Below are 20,636 nucleotides of genomic sequence, written 5' to 3' on the forward strand. Positions count from 1 at the left end.
AATATTAATTACCTCTTTAAATACAGTAAACAAGAAGACAATGTGATTTTTAAAAAATTGAATATAGCTGATACACAGTGTTACATTGGTTTCAGGTATACAACAAAGTGATTCTGTAAATTTCTATTCGGTGCTCTCCCATCTGTCACCATAAAATGCTACTACAATACCAATGACTATATTCTCTATGCTGCAACATTCATCCTCATAACTCACTCATTCCATGAGGAAGCCTGTGTCTCTCACTCTCCTTCATTCATTTTACACACCACCCCCTCCAATTCCTCTGCCCTCTGGCAATCACCGGTTTGTTCTCTGTACTTATGGAACCATTTCCGCTTTTCTGGTGTTTGTTCCTTTTTTAAAGATTCACATAGAAGTTAAAGCATATTTGTATTTTTCCATCTTATTTCACTTATACCTTCTAGATCTACCCATGTTGCCACAAATGACAAGATCCCATCCTTTTTTATGGCTGAGTGATATTCCAGTGTGCTTTTGTGTTTATAGATATCTAGATATAGCTATAGATATAGAGAGATCTCTATATATAGCTGTATCTATTCTCTTTATCCATCTACTAATGGACACAGGTTGCTTCCATTATCTTGACTACTATAAATAATGTTACAGAGTGGTGCACATATCTTTCTAAGCAAGTATTTTTGTGTTTGGGCAAATACCCAGTAGTGGAATTACTGGATTGTATATATTTTTAATTTTTTGAGGAAACACCAATCTGTTTTCCGCAATGGCACCCATTTACATTCCCACTCACGGTGCATGAGGGTTCCCTTTCCTTCACATCCTTGTTAATACTTGTTACTTCTTATCTTCTTGATACTGGCCATTCCAACAGCTATAGGTGATCTGCACTTTGATTTGGATTTCCCTGATGATTGGTGTTGAGCATCTTTTCATGTGTTGGCCATTTCTAGATCTTCTTTGGACAAAGGTCTATTGGGTCCTCTGCCCATCATTTAGGCAATTGTTATTGCTGGGTTGTAGATGTTCTTTATATATTTTGGATATTTAAACCCTCACCAAATATATCATTTGCCAAGTATTTTCTCCCATTCAGGAAGTTGCTGTGAATTGAATTTTGCATTCTATTCTATACCCTGTAAGAAAGCCCTCCTCTAAATATGGGTCTGCACATTTGCGTTGAGATATACCATGTTTATCTTGTGGCTTCATATACCCCACCTTGTGAAAGTCAGGCCTCAAGGATCCCTGATCTTCAGTGTTTTGATTGCTGCCTATTCCCATCTCGTGCCATCTGCCCAACCAGTCTCTGAGCTCCTCAACTGCTTCCGAGTGCCTCTGTGCCATCAGCACATACTTGCTCTGATTGGCTGGAGACAACTGCACATCTCTTTCCTGTCGGCCGATGAATGCTTCATCCTGTTACAAGGCTCAAATATTATCCCCAGGAGCCTTCCCAGAGGCTGTGAGCGCTTGGCCCTTTCTGTTTTCACAGGGTCTTGTTCATGGTCCCTTGGGCACTTATCTGATGTGTGTCATTACTCCTTTCCAGGCCGGCCCTGCCCTGGACTCCAGAGTCCCCAAAGGCCAGTAGTGTGTGTATGTATGTATGTATGTACGTACGTACGTATGTATGTACGTACGTACGTACGTATGTACAAAATTCTCTACACCCTATGTGGGGCTTGAACTCCTGACCCTAAGATCAAGAGTCCATGCTCTTCCGACTGAGCTGGCCAGATGCCTCAAGGCCAGTACTGTTTTCCACTCAGTCCTGTGGCCCAGAGCCTACCCTAAACTGACTTTCAGCAAAGCTCCTCTTCATGAGACAGGGAAACAGCCCCAGGGCAGAAGAGTCAGGAGAGACTGCCATGGAGCCGGGAGGAAGGGGAGCAGGTCAGGAGTTAGGAGGCCAGGCGCTGGAGACACAGAGGACTCAACAGGGCACAGTCTCCTTGTGCCAGGCACTCCTCGCCTCTGTCACCCTCAGAGATACCACTACTGGAAGCAAAAGAGAAACAAAGGCTACCAAGCTTTATTCAGGTCATACTGATTACAGATAACATATGGAAGCCTGCATCCAGCCCCCTGAGCAGGCTCAGTCACCCCTGCTGCCAGTCTCATTTCTTGTCCTCCTCCTTCTTGTCCTTCTTGCCATCCTTGTTGGCCTGCGAGGCCAGGGACCCCATGGCATTTCGAATAGCTTCATTGTTGGGATCCACGCCTGGAAGGTTCTCCAGGACACTCTGAAGGAACTCGGGGTCCTGCATCACGTCATAATCATCCTCCTCCTGAAAAAGGGCAGTGTCAGCTTGGCCAGGGGCTGGGCCAGCTTGGGAGCGCACTGCTGCCTGAGCCCCTCTCCACCTGTCTGTGGGTGGGGCCACCTCTGGCCCAGTGTAGAAAGGACAACGGAGGGGAATACCCAGTGCCTACGGATGGTACGTAGGCACTCATACATTCGTGCGTGACCAGACAGAGAAACTGGAACTTTGCTTCCTGAGCATACAGGATAAAAACAGATGCCATCACGTTCAGATTTCTTGCTATCAGACACCCACTCCTTCTTTGCCTTAGACTCTCTCTCACCCTCCTGGGAAGACAACACCCTATATACCAGTCCAGACTGCTCCCACCAAGAAGGAAGAAAAATGACAGAACATCAGGACACTGAGCCAACCTGGACTGGGTTCATTCTATGGCCTTAGCAAAGTTTACAAACAAGAAATGTAGATCTAGGTGTTTCTTTCCCTCTGCTCCTCAATAAGCTCATCTATGAAACCCTGAAGAATGTTCCAGGCCTAGAGAGCTAAAGACAAGAACACCAATGGACCTTAAGTGTTCTGGAGGTGGGGAGTCATTTTTGGCCCTCACCTTGGTGGGCTCAGATGTGTCCATGGCGGAACTGGCATCAATGTCAGCAGATTCTGCCTGGCCAAACTCTGAGGAAAAGAGGGCAGTCCGTTTAGCTCCATTTCCCTACCCAGTGTCTCTGCCCAAGCACTGCTTCCCACGCCCTGGCTTACCAGCACCCTGCAGGGACATCTGCATGGCATAGGCGATCTGCTCCTCCTCGGTCATACTGCTCAGGTCAGGAAGCCCAGTGCGGCCAAACTCCTGCTGGCTGATGGTCATCTTCAGCAGGGCGTCATCTGAGTCTGGAAAAAGGAGGGGAGCAGCAGAGTAGGATTGCTGCCATGCTCCACACAGGCCCACCCCTAAGCTGCTCTCCCAGCCCCTGTGTTCCCATGCTGCCCAGCCTCCCTACCACTACTCCAGCGTCCACGCCTGACTCCACGGGTTACCCTTGGCCCCATCCCTCACCTTCAGCCCCAGCTGTAGCAATCCCTGCCTCAGCCGCAGAGGCTGCAGCTGCCCGCCGGGCCTCTTCCTCCTGCCGCTGCCGCTGCTCTTCCATAGAGACACGGAGGGCCTGGCAAAGGGCAGGGCAAGGTCAGATGTTCTGCCCTCCCTCCTTGCAGGCGCTTGGGGAAGTCAGTTGAGGGGTGGGAAGGGAACATAAAGTGGCAGCCTCTGGTTTATGCACGTGGGCAGGAAGCTGGGGAGGTAAGAGGTGACAGAGGGAAAAAGGATTTGGGAGAAGCCTGGGGTTTAATGAGGAGAAGTGAACAAGAGAGTCTGACATTGGTGTCCCCAGAGATCACGCAGAATTAAGAGGAAAAGGGACCAAAGGGAGTCTGGGAAAATGAGCGAGGGTGTTCAGGAAGGTTTAAGCCTGGAGATGCTACGTGGTATGTGGGTCCTCAGTACAGGAGGACAAAGGAGGACCCCTGGTCTCTACCTGAGGTCAACATTTGCTCACCAGGGCCAGCTCAGGATCAGCACTGGGATCCACTCCAAATTCAAAGTCACTGGCACCAAGACCCAACATGGCACCACCTTCACCAGCCAGAATTGGAGAACTGATGAGGGCATCGGCCAAGCTGGGCCCAGGAGGCACTGTCACCAGATGAGAACCGGTTCCATCTTTGCCATTCAGTGTGTTTACAAAGGCTGTCAGCTTTTCTGTGTTCACCTCCTGGAAGAGGGAAGAACGGAGGCGGCTCTCCTTCCCGCCCTGCTCCTCCTCTTCTGCCACTTCAGCACCTGTCCGGAGCTGCTCTCTCACAGCGCAGGCACTGCTATGGGGAAGGACTGCTCTGTTTGTAACCAAATCAAGTCCATGCCCCCCAACCCATTCTTACTCACCTCTTCCCCAAAATTGATAATATCAACATTTACTTTTTCTTTCTTGAGACGTTTAGCCAGCTTCACCAGCTAGGAAGAGGGAAGAGAAATGAGGAAATCTGTTCCATACCACAAGGGGAAAGGATACTCCTCACAAGCATACAGAAATCGGTTAACCTCCCCGATGACCCCCAACAGAAATACTGAATTCTGCATATCCACATTTTCCCAAAAGGATGTACCCAATGCCTATGGCAGCTTGCCTAAGACCCAAGGGGCCCCATTCCCACGTTCCCCAGCTGTCACCTGGACTCACATCCTTCTCGTTGTCCTCTACGGGGCTCCCCACAAAGGCGATGATGCGCATCTTGTGATTCTTGCCCTGTCGGTGCTTCAGAGCCAGCTTGCAAAGGAAGAGGAAGTTCTCACGGTTAGCCAGAGCCAGAGGAACCACTGAGCTCTCTCTTCTGTCACTCTACTTCTTTTCTTAGGGTTTCTATGTTCAAGTCCACCATCATGTTCACATAAGGCCTAACCCCCCACCCCCACCCTTCCCTCCCTCCTGTGCCTCTGCGTGTGGACAAGAGGGGCTGTCTTAATTCCAGGGGTCTTTTCCTTCACCACCCTCACCAGTCCTGGATTCATCCCACCATATCCTTTCTACTCCTTTCTCTGGGTCGGTCACTTCTCTTCCCTGCTCTGGTTCTAGCTCAACACTCCAGGGAAGAAATGAACCAGTGTTGGTGGCAGAGCCTCAGAGCAAGGGGGAACAATCAAAGGGATCCAGTAGGACTCACATGGGCCACACGGATGCCAGTGCAGAAGGTGATCTTGCCCTTGGGTTGGACAGTGTGGAGCTTGGAAAGAATGCGGCCGGTGTCAGGGGTGAGTGTGGTCAGCACTTCACAGTCACTGGGATGTAGGGAGAGGGTTTCTATGATTTCAGGTTTGGACAAGTGCCTCTGAACCTGTATCTGACTCATCTTTTTTTTTTTTTTCCCCCAAGGAAACTCTACGCCTGACATGGGGCTTGAACTCATAACCCCGAGATCAAGAGTCTCATGTTCTACCAACTGAGCCAGCCAGGTGCCCCCAACTCATCTTTTAAGACCTGGATAATAACTGTAATCTCTCCTGTTCTTAATCAAACATCCAGTATTTAGAGGGTAGATCTTAAATGTCCTCATTAAAAGTAAAGAATTTTTTCTGACTGTGTGAGATATGTGTGTTACCTAAACTTAGTGTGGTGATCATTTCACAATATATACATATATCAAATTGTTATGTTGTATACCTTAAACGAATGCCATATTGTTTGTCAGCTGTATCTCAATAAAACTAGAAAAAAATCTAGCATTTAATAGATATGAACACAGGAAGTAAGGGGTTGACTTTACAAGAAACTTGCCCTCTTCCTCCCAATGCTTCCCTTGAACTCTTCTTATGTTATTCTGCTCCCAGGGCCCCAAGAATCCTCCACCACATCTGGATGCTAGTGAGCGTGTCTCCCCGCCGCTCCATTTCCAGACCTGCTTGCCAGCTAACAACATACATACTGGGATGGGAGGTTACTCATTTGAGGATTATTAGTTCCTTAAACAAATTACTTTTGGGGTATGAGGATATGTGATACAGGTCCCGGGTACTCTTAACTCAAAATGACTTTTCATTGACTTTAAAATACATCGTGAAATTTCAGCCCAGAAGATTTAGTTTCCTAACTGTATCAAATTCAGATTAATATCAAACCCAAGCTGCAGAGCACTTGGGTGACTCAGTCGATTAAGCATCCGACTCTTGATTTTGGCTCAGGTCCTGATCTCCAGGTCCTAAGATGGAGCCCTGACCACATGGGGCTCTTCGCTCAGTGGGGAGTCCTCTGGGACTTCTCTCCCCACCTTGCCCGTCCCCACCCACCCTGTGCTCTCTCTTTCTCAGATAAGTACGTCTTTAAAATAAATAAATAAATAAACTCAAGTTGCTATTAATATTTCTTCTGAATAGGGAAGAAGGTAGTCTGGGAAGGCTGATGGGCAAATGCAACTTCACGGGACCTGGACAGCAACCTGGATGCCACAGCAGGTCACATGTGGGAAAACACCCACCCACCTACCACACCCCTTCCTCCTCTGCCCCATGTACTTGGCCAGTGTGATGAGGCCCACGTTGTTCTCAGGGTTGCTGCGGGTCTTAGAGTGACAAACTATGTTGACAGCGTCTTGTTGAGCCTGCAGCCGGGTGGGTAAGAAGTCCCCATTCCGCATATACTCACTGTTGTCCACACTGTCAGATTAAAAGAAAGACAGAGAAGACATATGGTAAGATCTCTCCGATACATTCTAATTCCAGAGACCTCTACCCTCTTCCCTCCTTCAACACTTCGAGGGACACTATCATGCACAGTAGTGGCTCTCAGTCTCTGTGAAACACAGAAACACCTACAACTTAAAAAATATTAAATATTAAATTTAATATTAAAATATTAAATATTTTTAAAAAAATATTAAATATACATATACATATGTATACACACACACACATACACACACACACACACACACACACACACAGACTTCCAAGCCTTACACCAGACTTACTGACTCAAAATGATCAAAGGAGGGGCAACAGGGTGGGTCAGTTGGTTGGGCAGCACACTTGATTTCAGCTCAGGTCATGATCTCAGAGTTGTGAGATCAAGCCCCACATCTTCCTCCACACTCAGTGAGGAGACTGCTTAAGATTCCCCCTCTCTCTCTACCCCCCACCTTTCTTAAAAAAAATAAAATAAAGACGAAAGGAGGAAATATACTTTATTTTTTAAATTGTATTTGTCAGAGAGAGAAAAAGAGAGCATGTGTGCGCAGGAGCACAAGCAAGGGGAGAGGCAGGCTCCCTGCTGAGCAAGAAGCCAGATGCAGGACTCGACTCCAAGGCCCTGGGATCATGACCTGAGCCAAAGGCAGATGCTTAATTGACTGAGCCACCCAAGCATCCCAGGAAATAGATTTTAAATCTCATTCCACAGATGATTCTGATAAGCATCAAAAGTTGCAATCTGTTCAAGCACCACAATCACCTTCTTAGAAGCTGCAATTCAATGTTATTAAGCAGTGTAATGGATGAATATTCTATTTTTTTTTTTTAACTTTTTATTTTTTATAAACATATATTTTTATCCCCAGGGGTACAGGTCTGTGAATCACCAGGTTTACACACTTCACAGCACTCACCAAAGCACATACCCTCCCCAATGTCCATAATCCCACCCCCTTCTCCCAAACCCCCTCCCCCCAGCAACCCTCAGTTTGTTTTGTGAGATTAAGAGTCACTTATGGTTTGTCTCCCTCCCAATCCCATCTTGTTTCATTTATTCTTCTTGGATGAATATTCTAAATTTGCCTTCAAGATTTATTCCTCGGGCGCCTGGGTGGCTCAGTTGGTTAAGCGTCTGCCTTCAGCTCAGGTCACAATTCCCTGGTTCTAAGATCAAATCTCGCATCAAGCTACTTGCTTAGCAGAGAGGGTGCTTCTCCCTCTGCCTCTGCCTGCTGCTCCCCTTGCTTATGCCCTGTCAAATAAATAAAAATCTTTAAGAATCCATTTAAAAAAAAAAGTATTTCAAGGGTAGAAAATATTTACAAAATAATACATGCTCGGCAGCAATGAGTGCAGAAAAGCACAAAGCAATCATCTGGTTAAATGTTTACCAGCTTTGGCAGCTGGACCAAACTGTAAAAATCAGGTTCTATGGAAGTGGGCTCTCACATCTTTTATCCTTACAGTTTTTCCCAATCTAAGAAATCCAGATAATATGAAATACAAGCAGGGCACCTGGGTGGCTCAGTGGGTTGGGCCTCTGTCTTTGGCTCAGGTCATGATCTCAGGGTCCTGGGACTGAGCCGGCGCAGGACTCTGCTCAGCAGGGAGCCTGCTTCCTCCCCACCCAGCCTGCCTACTTGTGATCTCTCTCTGTCAAATAAATAAAATCTTAAAAAAAAAAAAAAAAGAAATACAAGTTCTGGCTTCCCCAGAGACCATAAGGAGACAAGAAAGTGAAGGAGTTATACTTCAAGCCTCAAACAGGATCAATTCCTGATGACTTGAGATCTCATAGCACTCTAATCATTAAAGATTCCATCTGTACTGCTGGGAAGAAGCAATGTTGTCCCAGATGAGACACTTCATTTCCACTTGCAAACAAAATACGGGCTGGGGGGAAATGCCTGGGTTGCTCAGTGGGTTAAGAGTCTGCCTGAGGCTCAAGTCATAATCCTGGAGCCCCGGGGATTGAGCCCTGAATCCAGGCTCCCTGCTCAGTGGGGAGTCTGCTTCTCTCTCCCTCCCGCTCTGCTCCTTCCCCCACTCATGCTCTATCTCTGACAAATAAATAAATAAAATCTTAAAAAATATATGGGTGGGTGCAATCTTTTTCTTTAATATCGTTTGACTGGCAATAAATATAAGCAAAAATGATGAAGAGAGGTAATTAAGAAACTAATGAGGGCGCCTGGGTGGCTCAGTGGGTTAAGCTGCTGCCTTCGGCTCAGGTCATGATCTCAGGGTCCTGGGATCGAGTCCCGCATCGGGCTCTCTGCTCAGCGGGGAGCCTGTTTCCCTCTCTCTCTTTCTGCCTGCCTCTCCATCTACTTGTGATTTCTCTCTGTCAAATAAATAAATAAAATCTTTAAAAAAAAAAAAAAAGAAACTAATGATAGAAACAGAAAAGGGAGTAAAGGGCGGTGTTCAGTTTCAGGTTCAAATACCCAATCTCTTATTTATTAATACTATGATCCTGAGGAAGTTACTTCATTTCTCTAAACTCTAGTTACTTCATCTTTAAAATGGGCTTTACTGTATGTAGGTGAGGGTAGGCTTTCAGGATTGCTTTGATGATGAAATTCATAGAAAGTACTTAGCACAGTGCCTAACAATAAGCATGAAACATGGACTAGTTCTCCTGTGGAAACTCCATCTATGTAGAGGTCAAGGGCTCACTCTCCTGACCATTCATTATATTCTTTTTTTCTCTGATACACTGTTTCTGCTTATTCTCCCAGCAGAAAAGCAACAGCTTCTCTTGCTTCAAATACAGTAGTGAGTCCAAACATAAAAAACAATGGAGGCTTTGAGGACCATCCAGCTGGAACAGCTACTAAGTAGAAGGACTGTGGGCAAGAGCAGCAGATGGATGAGGCCTGCAAGAAAGGCGTCAGAGTGAGCATGGGGACATGAGAGGTAGGGAGAACACTACCTGCATCAGAACACTGGGAGGGTGATGGTAGTATGGGGGTATTAAAAACAAAGATGCCTTAACACCTAGGTATGTATCCCTAGGGAAAAAAAAAAAAAAGTTCAGCTTCTCCAATCTTCTTTTTTTTTTTTTAAGATTTTATTTATTTATTTGACAGAGAGAAATCACAAGTAGTCGGAGAGGCAGGCAGAGAGAAAGAGAGGAGGAAGCACTCTGCTGAGCAGAGAGCCCCATGCGGGACTCGATCCCAGGACCCTGAGATCATGACCTGAGCTGAAGGCAGCGGCTTAACCCACTGAGCCACACAGGCGCCCCAGCTTCTCCAATCTTGAACTTTATATGAATTGAATAATATATCTATTTTTTTCTTTTTTTTTTTTTTTAAAGATTTTATTTTATTTATTTGACAGACCGAGAGAGCACAAGCAGGCAGAGCAGCAGAGGGACAGGGAGAAGCAGGCTCCCCACAGAGCAAGGAACCTGACGTGGGACTCGATCCCAGGACCCTGGGATCATGACCCCAGCAGAAGGCAGTTGCCCAACCAACTGAGCCATTCAGGCACCCAATATATCTATTTCTTGACTACTTTTGCTCAACCATATACAATTCTTCCCAACAAAAATCCATCTCAAAATAAGGGCTCGTGAAATTATCCAGCTATTCCATAAAGTCTTTATTTAAAAAAGAACACAGGGGCGCCTGGGTAGCTCAGTGGGTTAAGCCTCTGCCTTCGGCTCAGGTCATGATCTCAGTGTCCTGGGATCAAGGCCCGAATCGGGCTCTCTGCTCAGCGGGGAACCTGCTTCCCCCCCCCCCTCTGCCTGCCTCTCCACCTACTTGTGATCTCTGTCTGTCAAATAAATAAATAAAATCTTAAATAAATAAATAAAAATAAAAAAGAATACAGATGTCTGGACTTTCTTGGCTGGGCATCTGGCTCTGCAAATGGAAAACGGGAGTCAAATACCTGCCATTTTTAATAAACTCCTCTGCAGGATTTTGATGCACAGCAGAGCATGAATCTCTACAGAAAAAAAGGAGTGGGTCTCCTCACTATTCTGTGCCTGTACTGGTTTTTTTTTTTTTTTAAAGATTTTATTTATTTACTTGACAGAGAGAGATGACAAGCAGGCAGAGAGGCAGGCAGAGAGAGGAGGAAGCAGGCTCCCTGCTGAGCAGAGAGCCCGATTCGGGCCTTGATCCCAGGACACTGAGATCATGACCTGAGCCGAAGGCAGAGGCTTAACCCACTGAGCCACCCAGGCGCCCCTGTGCCTGTGCTGTTACAACTGGCCACCCATATGTCTCTCTGGACATAATCTTTCCTCCTATACATCAAGACAAACCAATAGTCTTTTTTTTTTTTTTTAAAGTAGGCTCCATGCTGGGAGGGGCTTGAATTCAGGACTCTGAGTTCAAGAGCCAGACACTTCACCAAGCCACAAAGGTGTCCCCAGGCCAATATTTTTAAACCCCATTTTGTATGCGGGTTTACACGGCTCTGCCTCCACCATGTTCATAACTCTTCCAGAAGTCCTCTATTGAAAGGTACCAAAGTCCAACCTTCTGAGCTCAACATTCGTGGTTTTCTACCCTTCAAAAAAAGAAACTACCTTAAACCAACAACCTTAAAACTAAGTCACACTAATCTATTTCCTAATCCTTAACCACACCTTGGGCATTTACACTTCAGCAGCTTAATTTCTGCCCTACCCTCTACATGTCATGGTCTCTCCTCAACATCTGCTAAAGTCCCTTCAAGGCCCCTCTTAAATTCCCTCTTGAGGGGGCACCTGGGTGGCTCAGTGGGTTAAGCCGCTGCCTTCGGCTCAGGTCGTGATCTCAGGGTCCTGGGATCGAGTCCCGCATCGGGCTCTCTGCTCTCTGCTCGGCAGGGAGCCTGCTTCCCTCTCTCTCTCTCTCTGCCAGCCACTCTGCCTACTTGTGATCTTTCTCTGTCAAATAAATAAATAAAATCTTTAAAAAAAAAAAATTCCCTCTTGAGGACTTCTCAGGTACACTGCGACTAACAGATGTACAGTGCTATACAGTTTACAAAGCATGGTCACAAACATTCTACCTACCTGTGTTATAAGGCAAGTGGAGATTAAGATTACTCCCAGTGAAAGATTTAATACATTCTCAAGAACATGCAGCTAGTAAGTAGCAGAAAACACGGGACTTTGGATTCCAGATCCTGTCCTTTTTCTATTTTTTTTTTTAAATTAAAGATTTTATTTATTTATTCGACAGACAGAGATCACAAGTAGGCAGAGAGGCAGGCAGAGAGAGAGAGAAAGGGAAGCAGGCTCCCTGTGGAGCAGAGAGCCCTATGCGGGGCTCGATCCCAGCGCTGAGATCATGACCTAAGCCGAAGGCAGCGGCTTAACCCACTGAGCCACCCAGGCGCCCCTCCTTTTTCTATTCTAACATGCTTTGGCAACATAAACATCTAGAACTCCCAATTAAATCTTAACTAAAGATAATTAACAAATAACTTTCTAGTATAAGTACATCCCCTGCAATATGTGGGAAACATTTATAGCCACTTTTATATTAAAAACTACTGTTCACATGAATTCAAATTTACCTGGCACCCTATATTTTACCTGGCAATGTTATCCTTCCCCACCCCACCAAAAGAAACTCTTAGGTGACTGTTCCATCCAACAGGCAATTTGTGTGTTTGTATACTATTCCTTATTATATTCTACTCTCATCGCTCAAAGAAACTGTGGAAATCTTGCAAAAGTCTGTGTCCTCTGCTTCTAAAATCCAACTCATAGTAAGACAGTAATAATAAAATACATAATAATCCAACTCATAATAAGATACTCATAATAAGTTTGAGACTGAAGAAGAGGGCTAGCTCAGCAGGCAAGAGTTTTAATGTCAGACAGCCTAGGGTTTAAATCTTGGCTCCCCCACTCAATTAGCGCTGCGACTTTGGGGAAGTCATTTAAAATTGCTGAGACTCGGGGGGCGCTTGGGTGGCTCAGTGGGTTAAGCCTCTGCCTTCCACTCAGGTCATGATCCCCAGGGCCTGGGATTGAGCCCCACATCAGGCTCTCTGATCAGCGGGGAGCCTGCTTCCCCTTCTCTCTCTCTCTCTGTGCCTGCCTCTGGTTACTTGTGATCTCTGTCTGTCAAATAAATAAATAAAATCTTAAAAAAAAATTGCTGAGACTCGGTATCATCACCTGTAAAACGAACGAATATTTACCTACAAGTGTTGTGAAGTTTAAGTGAAAAAACGTAAATTAATGCCTGACACATAGAAGGCGATTTATAAGCTGTACCTCTGAAAATAATACAGGGGAAGTTAATGGAGACAGACATGAGCCATTGGGACAGAGAAAGGATTTACAATCTCTCTTGTTAATATCCATTATTTTGAAAAGAAGAGAGCAGGGCAGATGAGTCTGAGAAGCAACACTCCCTACAGACAGCAGACTTGGGGCTAGTCTAGGGGAGACGACGCTAAAATAGAGCGAAGAAGCAAGGATCGGCCAGTCAATGACTGTCCGAGGGTTGAGGGGTACTGAGGTACTCCGGACCCGTCCTCCTCTCCCGGGCCCTGGGATGACTCAGGGAGTCAATGGGGCTCCTTCCTTCCGGGCCCAGGGCCGCATCTCACCGATCGGTCCCCCGCCTCCACCCCAAGTCCACCCAGCCTCAGCGCGACAAGCGCCCCCTCATTCAGTCCCGCCCCCCATGGGTCCCGAGGTAAATCCTCACCAAACCATAGTGCTTTCCAACACCATCTTGCCACCTTCCTCCCTCCCAGACCGGCTCTTCTAGACTGCCAAACAACAACTCCTCCCATTGGCCCAGTGCTCACCACCAATCACAGGCCTCGCTCAACCAGCTTCTTTCTGTTTCCAGCCGCGTTGTGCTCTGGGAGTTGTAGGCGCCGCTAACATAAAAAGTTGTGTAGGAAACGGCCGGAAGACTGAAGTGACACACAGAAAGAAGTCCCCCCTACCCTCCCTGTTATTCAGGTTCTCTGGCTGAGTTCCCTGGTGGCGGATCTAAAAGAAGCTGTGGAGGGAGGAACTCTTGAAATTGCTGTGGATGTGTTTGCCAGCATCTTCATTTTTAGAAAGTGGTGGGATTGTTCATGTTTCAGCTATGACGCTTCGGGATAGCGCTTTGTGCACCTAACCACTAAGTCCTTATCCTCCAGAATTGAATATATATCTCTCTCCCATTTAATTAAGGGCAGGAATGGTGTCTTAATCTTGGCAATCCCTGAGCCAGTACAGAGCCTGACACATCAGGTTTGACGAATCAATCCTTTTATAACTAATCTCCCAAAGAATGGGAGACAAACTAGTAAACCATTTTGGTTTGTTAGTGAAAAATAACATTAAAAAATGTGTTGGAGGGGCACCTGGGTGGCTCAGTGGGTTAAGCCGCTGCCTTCAGCTCAGGTCATGATCTCAGGGTCCTGGGTTCGAGTCCCGCATCGGGCTCTCAGCTTGGCAGGAGCCTGCTTCCTCCTCTTTCTCTCTGCCTGCCTCTCTGCCTACTTGTGATCTCTCTCTGTCAAATAAATAAATAAAATCTTAAAAAAAAAAAATGTGTTGGATTGGGCGCCTGGGTGGCTCAGTTGGTAAAGAATCTGGGATTGAGTTCCGGATTTGTGCTTCCTGCTCAGCCAAGGAGTCCGCTTCTCCCTCCGCTCACTGGTGCTTTCTCTCTCAAATAAATAGATAAAATCTTAAAAAAGAAAAGAAAAGAGAAGAAAAAAATGCTTCGGGTTACCTTTCCCTACACACACACACACACACACACACACCCGCCCCCGCCCCCCCAACCACACACACACACACACACACCCGCCCCCCCAACCTGGAAATCCCAGGTCTCCTGGAGAAGAGAAGGGGGAAAGGAGGAAGACACCTGGCGTGGCTACAGCACACCATACTTGGAGATGGGGGAGAGGAGTGTTCGATATTACCTAGATGTTGGATATTACCTAGATGTTGTTTTTTTTTTTAATGTTTTTTTTTTTTTCTGTGTTGTTTTGTTTTGTTTTAGAGAGGGGGTGAAGGGGCAAGGGAGACAAAGAGAGAATTTTTTTTTTAAGGATTTTATTTATTTGAGACAGTGAAAGCGAGAGAGATCAGAGAGGGAGAAGAAGCGGACTCGCCACTGAGCAGAGAGCCCAATGCAGGTCTCAATCCCAGAACCCTGGATTCATGACCTAAGTCAGAGGAAGTTGCTTAACTGACTGAGCCACCCAGGTGCCCCAAGAGAGAGAATTTTAAGCAGCCTCTCTCCCAGTGCCCCAGCACAAAGCCGAACCCAGGCCTTCATCTCACAACCCCGAGATCATGACCTGAGGAGAACAAGAGTCTGAACCTTAACCAACTGAGCCACCCCCAGATGCCTCTAGATGTTGGTTTTAATAGATATGTTCAGAAGTTATTGGTAACCATTAGAGCTTGAATAGGAATAAAATCTATCATTGGGGGGGGGAGCCATCAATAATAACCATAGACAGGAAAGGGGAAACAAATAAGAAAAATAATTAGTGACAAGTTCAAACATAACCAAAATAGTTTGCAAACAAGACAAGAAATACATTTTAAAAATAGCTGCATAATGTGGGGCATCTGGGTGGCTCAGTGGGTTAAGCTTTTGCCTTCAGCTCAGGTCATGATCTTGGGGTCCTGGGGATCAAGCCCCACATCGGGCTCCTTGCTCAGTGGGGAGCCTGCTTCTCCCTCTCTCTGCCTGCCTCTCTGCCTATTTGTGATCTCTCTCTCTCTGTCAAATAAAAAAACCCATCTTTTTGAAAAAGGTAAAAATAGAGTGAAAAAATATTCCAGGCAATAGTAATAACAGAAAGCATGTGTATTAATATTGTACAAAACAAAAATCAACACAAATAGCTGAGATCAGATCAGGAGAGGGATATTTCATAAAATATAAAATTCATCAACAACAAAAAAATGCTCTGGTTTAATCGGGATAATGCAGTTCCAAAGACAAGTTGAACATCAGGGATAACTAAGTCAGTATTCTTCTAAATGTGTAAGTAAACGAAGACACAAAGGAACAAGGAAGTGAATGTTCTGGAATATCATCACTGTTATGGAAAACCATGACACATGATCCCTGTGCAGGGAAGTGTCACCTTCTCAGCTTTAGTCAGATATTTAATAGATTGTGACCTGTGTTTAGTTATTGATTTTTTTCTAAATATTTTATTTATATTATTTATTGATTTGACACAGAGAGAGAGATCACAAGTAGGCAGAGAGGCAGGCAGAGAGAGTGGGGAGCAGGCTCCCTGCTGAGTGGAGAGCCCGATGTGGGTCTCCATCCCAGGACCCTGGGATCATGACATGAGCCGAAGGCTGAGCCTTACTACTTACCCTCTGAGCCACCCAGGCGCCCCTAGTTAGTACAATTTAAAAAATATATATATATTTTAAAAAATAATAATAAATTATTTATTCATTTGAGAGAGAGAGAGAACAAGTAGGGGGAACAGCACAGCACAGGGAGAGGAAGAAGCACACTCCCCACTGAGCAGGAAGCCAGATGGGGGGGTCCTGATCCCAGAAACTTGGGATCATGACCTGAGCCGAAGGCAAATGCTTAACCGACTGAGCTACCCAAGTGTCCCTAGCATACTTTTTAAAAAAGATTTTATTTACTTGGGGCACCTGGGTGCTCAGTCATTAGGCATCTGCCTTCAGCTGAAGTCATGATCCCAGCAAGCATCCTGGGCTGGAGCCCCTGCATTGGGCTTGGCAGGAAGCCTGCTTCTCCCTCCCCCCTTCCTCCTGCTTGTGTTCCATCTCTCACTGTTCTCTATCAAATAAATTAATAAAATCTTTTTAAAAAGGTTTTATTTATTTAAGAGTGTGAGAGAGCATGAGAGTGGGGTGAGGGGCTGAGAGAGAAGCAGATTCTCCGCTGAGCAAGGAGCCCCATGCAGGGCTCAATCCCAGGCACATTTAGTACACATTTAAAAAGTCTATGGAGCGGCACCTGAGTGACTCATTCAGTTAAGTGTCTGCCTTCAGCTCAGGTGGTGATTTCAGGGTCCTGGAATTGACCCCTGCATGGGGCTTCCTGCTCAGTGGGGCGTTTCTCTTTCAAATAAATAAATAAAATCTTTGTGAAGATTTTATCTTTAAAATAAATCTTCAAAGATTTTAGTTATTTATTTTATAGAGACACAGCAAGAGAGAGAACACAAGCAGGGGAGGTGGAAGAGGGAGTGAGCTGAAGGCAGACACTTAATGACTGATCCACCCAGGTGCCCCATTAAATAAACTTTTTTTTTTTTTTTTTTAAGATTTTATTTATTTATTTGAGAGAGAGACACAGGGAGAGAGGGACCACCAGCAGGGGGAGTGAAAGAGGGAGAAGCAGGCCTCCTGCCAAGCAGGGAGCCCCATATGGGGCTCGATCCTAGGACCCTGGGATCATGACCTGAGCTGAATGAAGGCAGATGCTTAATGACTGAGTCACCCAGGTGTCCCTAAATAAAATCTTAAAAAATAAAAAATAAAAAAAGTCTGTGGGGGCACCTGGGTGGCTCAGTGGGTTGAGCCTCTGCCTCTGTCTCGGGTCATGATCTCAGGGTCCTAGGATTGAGCCCTGCATGGGGATCTCTGCTCGACAGGCGCCTCCTTCCCCACTTCCCTCTCTGCCTGCTTCTCTGCCTATTTGTGATCTCTGTTTGTCAAATAAATAAATAAAATCTTAAAAAAAAAAAAAAAAAGGTCTGTGCAGCAGCACTATGGAGGGGCACCTGGGTGGCTCAGTTGGTTAAGCGTCTGCCTTCAGCTCAGGTCACGATCCCAGGGTTCTGGGATCAAGCCCTACATCCTGCTCCCTGCTGAGTAGGGAGCCTGTTTCTTCCTCTGCCTGTTGCTCTCCTCGCTTGTACGTTCCCCCTCTCTCTCTCTGTGAATTAAGTAGAATCTTTAAAAAAAAGTCTATGGAGATATTGTAAATAATACAAAATATAGTGACTGTTAAAAAATGAGATAATGAGGGCGCCTGGGTGGCTCAGTGGGTTAAGCCACTGCCTTCGGCTCAGGTCATGATCTCAGGGTCCTGGGATCGAGCCCCGCGTCGGGCTTTCTGCTCAGCAGGGAGCCTGCCTCTCTGTCTACTTGTGATCTGTCAAATAAATAAAATCGTTAAAAAAAAAAAAAAAAGAGAGATAATGAGGGCACTGGATGGCTTGGCCAGTTAAGCATCCAACTGTTGGCTTTGGCTGAGGTCATGATCTCATAGATTGTGGGATTGAGCCTCATGACAGACTCTGCACTCAGCGGGGAGTCTGCTTGAAGATTCTCTTCTTCTGCCCCTCCTCCTACACTCTCTCCCTCTCAAATAAATCAATCTTTTAAAAAATTAGATAGTTAGGGGGCCTAAGTGGCTCAGTCATTAAGCGACTGCCTTTGGCTCAGGTCATGATCCCAGGGTCCTGGGATTGAGCCCTACCTCGGGCTCCTTGTCCAGTGGGAAGCCTGCTTCTCCCTCTCCCACTCCCCCTGCTTGTGATCCCTCTCAGTGTCTCTGTCAAATAAATAAATAAAAGCTTTCAAAATATTTTAAAAATGAGATAATGAAAAATAGATACTATAAGATTAATTCAACCTGGAGAACGGAGAACTCTTCTTTGAACAGAGATGTCCCCTTAGCACTATGTCAGAAGCGGTTCAGTTATGGGGCACCTTGATGGCTCAGTCGTTAAGTGTCTGCCTTCGGCTCATCCCGGGGTCCTGGGATGGAGTCTCTCATTGAGGTCCTTGCACAGCAGGGAGCCTGCTTTCTCCCTCTGCTTGCCAGTCCCCCTGCTTGTGCGCTGACAAATAAAATCTTTAAAAAAAATACACACACACACACACACACACACACACACACACACCCAAATAATGGGTGATCACTTCAGAGAAAAATAGACTGGGTTGGATGTGGTTTGAATTTAATATAAATAGGATATTAGGGAATCCTTTCATTTGAACAGAGATCCAAAGAATACCTGGAGAAAGAGCAAGTGGAAATGTCCCGAGGCAAGAAGGTATTTAAGAACATGAAGTCCAGACACTTAACGACTGAGCCACCCAGGAACCCCAAGAATACAGTTTAATCTTGAATGTATTTTATTTAAGATTTTATCATTTATTTGACAGAGCGAACACAAGCATGGGGTTAGGCCAGAGGCAGAGGAAGAAACAGACGCTCTCTGAGTGGGGAGTCCCACACTGGGCTCAATCCCAAGATCCCTAGATGGTGACCTGAGCTGAAGTCAGATGCCTAAGGGTCACCCAGGTGACCCTCCAGCTTTATTATCCTATGGTCTCATTTGGTTTCCTCTTCCCCTAGCAGGCCTTCCCTGCATTGGGATTGCAGGGTTCCTCTCTAGAAGTAGCTAGCGATTGGGGCTCACCACTAGAGGGACCCTCTGACTGTAAGAGTGTATTTACTGCATGCACTCAGCAGTTGCATGGGTAAGTTGAAGAGCGAGTGACCAGGTAACAGTGTCAGAAAGACCACGTATGCCTAAAACATGTTTGGATCCAATTCCTGTTAGGGAAAGAGTTTTCTCCTTATCCAGTCTAAAGGAGTGGCTTAAACTCAAATTCAAAACTTTGACAATCCCCAGTTCCTCCTTCACTCCAATTACTTGTTCTATCATAGTTTTATCATCACCTCCAGCCTCCCACACCACTTCACACCTAAATTATGAGTCTGATCTGCTTGTTCAATCCATTTTTACAGAACTCTGTCAACAGATTAGTCTGAATTATTTTGATCATGTTCTACTTAGAGGCAAAAAAATATTCTACAGTTCATTTCCTACAGTTTGAAATAAAAAAATTCCTGGGATGCCTGGGTGGCTGTCATTAAGCGTCTGCCTTTGGTTCAGGTCATGATCCCAAGGGCCTGGGATCAAGCCCTCCATCGGGCTCCTTCTCTCCCACTAACCCTGCTTGTATTCCTTCTCTCGCTCTCTCAATCTGTCAAATAAAATAAAATAAAATATTCCTCAGCCTAGGGGCCCCTGGGTGGTTCAGTCAGTTAAACGTCCTCCTTTGGCTCAGGTCATGATGCCAGGGTCCTGGGACCAAATCCGAGGTCAGGCTCCCTACTCAGTGGGGAGTCTTCTCCCTCTCCTTCTGCATACTCCCATCCTGCTCAGGCTCAAATAAATAAAATCTTAAAAAACAAGGGCGCCTGGGTGGCTCAGTGGCTTAAGCCGCTGCCTTCGGCTCAGGTCATGATCTCAGCGTCCTGGGATCGAGTCCCGCATCGGGCTCTCTGCTCAGCAGGGAGCCTGCTTCCCTTCCTCTCTCTCTCTGCCTGCCTCTCTGCCTACTTGTGATCTCTCTCTCTCTCTCTCTGTCAAATAAATAAATAAATAAATAAATCTTTAAAAAAAAAAAAAATCTTAAAAAACTATCCCTCAGGGGCGCCTGGTGGCTCAGTCGGTTAAGCCTCTGCCTTTGGCTCTGGTCATGATCCCAGAGTCCTAGGATCGAGCCCCACATCAGGCTCTCTGCTCAGCGGGGAGCCTGCTTCCCCCGCCTCTCTGTCTCTCTGGCTACTTGTGATCTTTGTCAAATAAGAAAATAAAATCTTTAAAAAAAAAAAAAACACAATTCCTCAGTCTAGCTATCAGTGAGGCTTCCACCTCCACCTCCAAGATTCTTACTCAGATCTCCTCCACCATTGCTTCCTGTGTGGGTTCTCCCTTGTTCTAAAAATAGAACCCTTCTGGGTCCCTGGGTGGCTCAGTGGGTTGGGCCTCTGCCTTCAGCTCACATGATCTCAGGGTCCTGGGATAGAGTCCTGCATCGGGCTCTCTGCTCGGCGGGGAGCCTGCTTCCTCCTCTCTCTCTCTGCCTGCCTCTCTGCCTACTTGTGATCTCTGTCTGTGAAATGAATAGATAAGATCTTTAAAAAAATAAATAAATAAAAATAGAACCCTTCTCATACGTTCATGTGCAACCTTCCCCAACACTTCTAGTCCACACTAACCTCTAATTTTCTTCCACCTAATATATTCTGTACCATTCTCTCAGAGAATTGAAATCCTAAACTGTAATCCATCTAAAACGTTTTTGTGTACACACAAATATGTGTGGTGCTCCTGTCAACTCTTGAAGGTCAAATACTTCTTTTGACCCAGTGAATTGCTCATTACCTGCTGCAGAAATATTCGCAGAATGA

General features: G+C 45.9%; 1 protein-coding gene across 1 annotated transcript; it reads right to left on the reverse strand.

The window, feature by feature from the left end:
- Positions 1–1,998: 1,998 nt before the first annotated feature.
- PSMD4 (proteasome 26S subunit ubiquitin receptor, non-ATPase 4) lies at positions 1,999–13,261 on the reverse strand. Its single transcript, XM_082685890.1, has 10 exons — positions 13,164–13,261; positions 6,316–6,456; positions 4,971–5,085; positions 4,490–4,576; positions 4,195–4,263; positions 3,809–4,024; positions 3,310–3,418; positions 3,012–3,143; positions 2,860–2,927; positions 1,999–2,276 (listed from the first exon to the last, which is right to left on the reverse strand). The coding sequence occupies exons 1-10, from the start codon at positions 13,187–13,189 to the stop codon at positions 2,106–2,108; spliced, it is 1,134 nt and encodes a 377-aa protein (XP_082542016.1). The 5' UTR covers positions 13,190–13,261; the 3' UTR covers positions 1,999–2,105.
- Between the last annotated feature and the right edge of the window lie 7,375 nt (positions 13,262–20,636).

The sequence above is a fragment of the Mustela nivalis genome, assembly GCF_964662115.1.
Source record: "Mustela nivalis genome assembly, chromosome: 10".
Classification (NCBI taxonomy): domain Eukaryota; kingdom Metazoa; phylum Chordata; class Mammalia; order Carnivora; family Mustelidae; genus Mustela; species Mustela nivalis.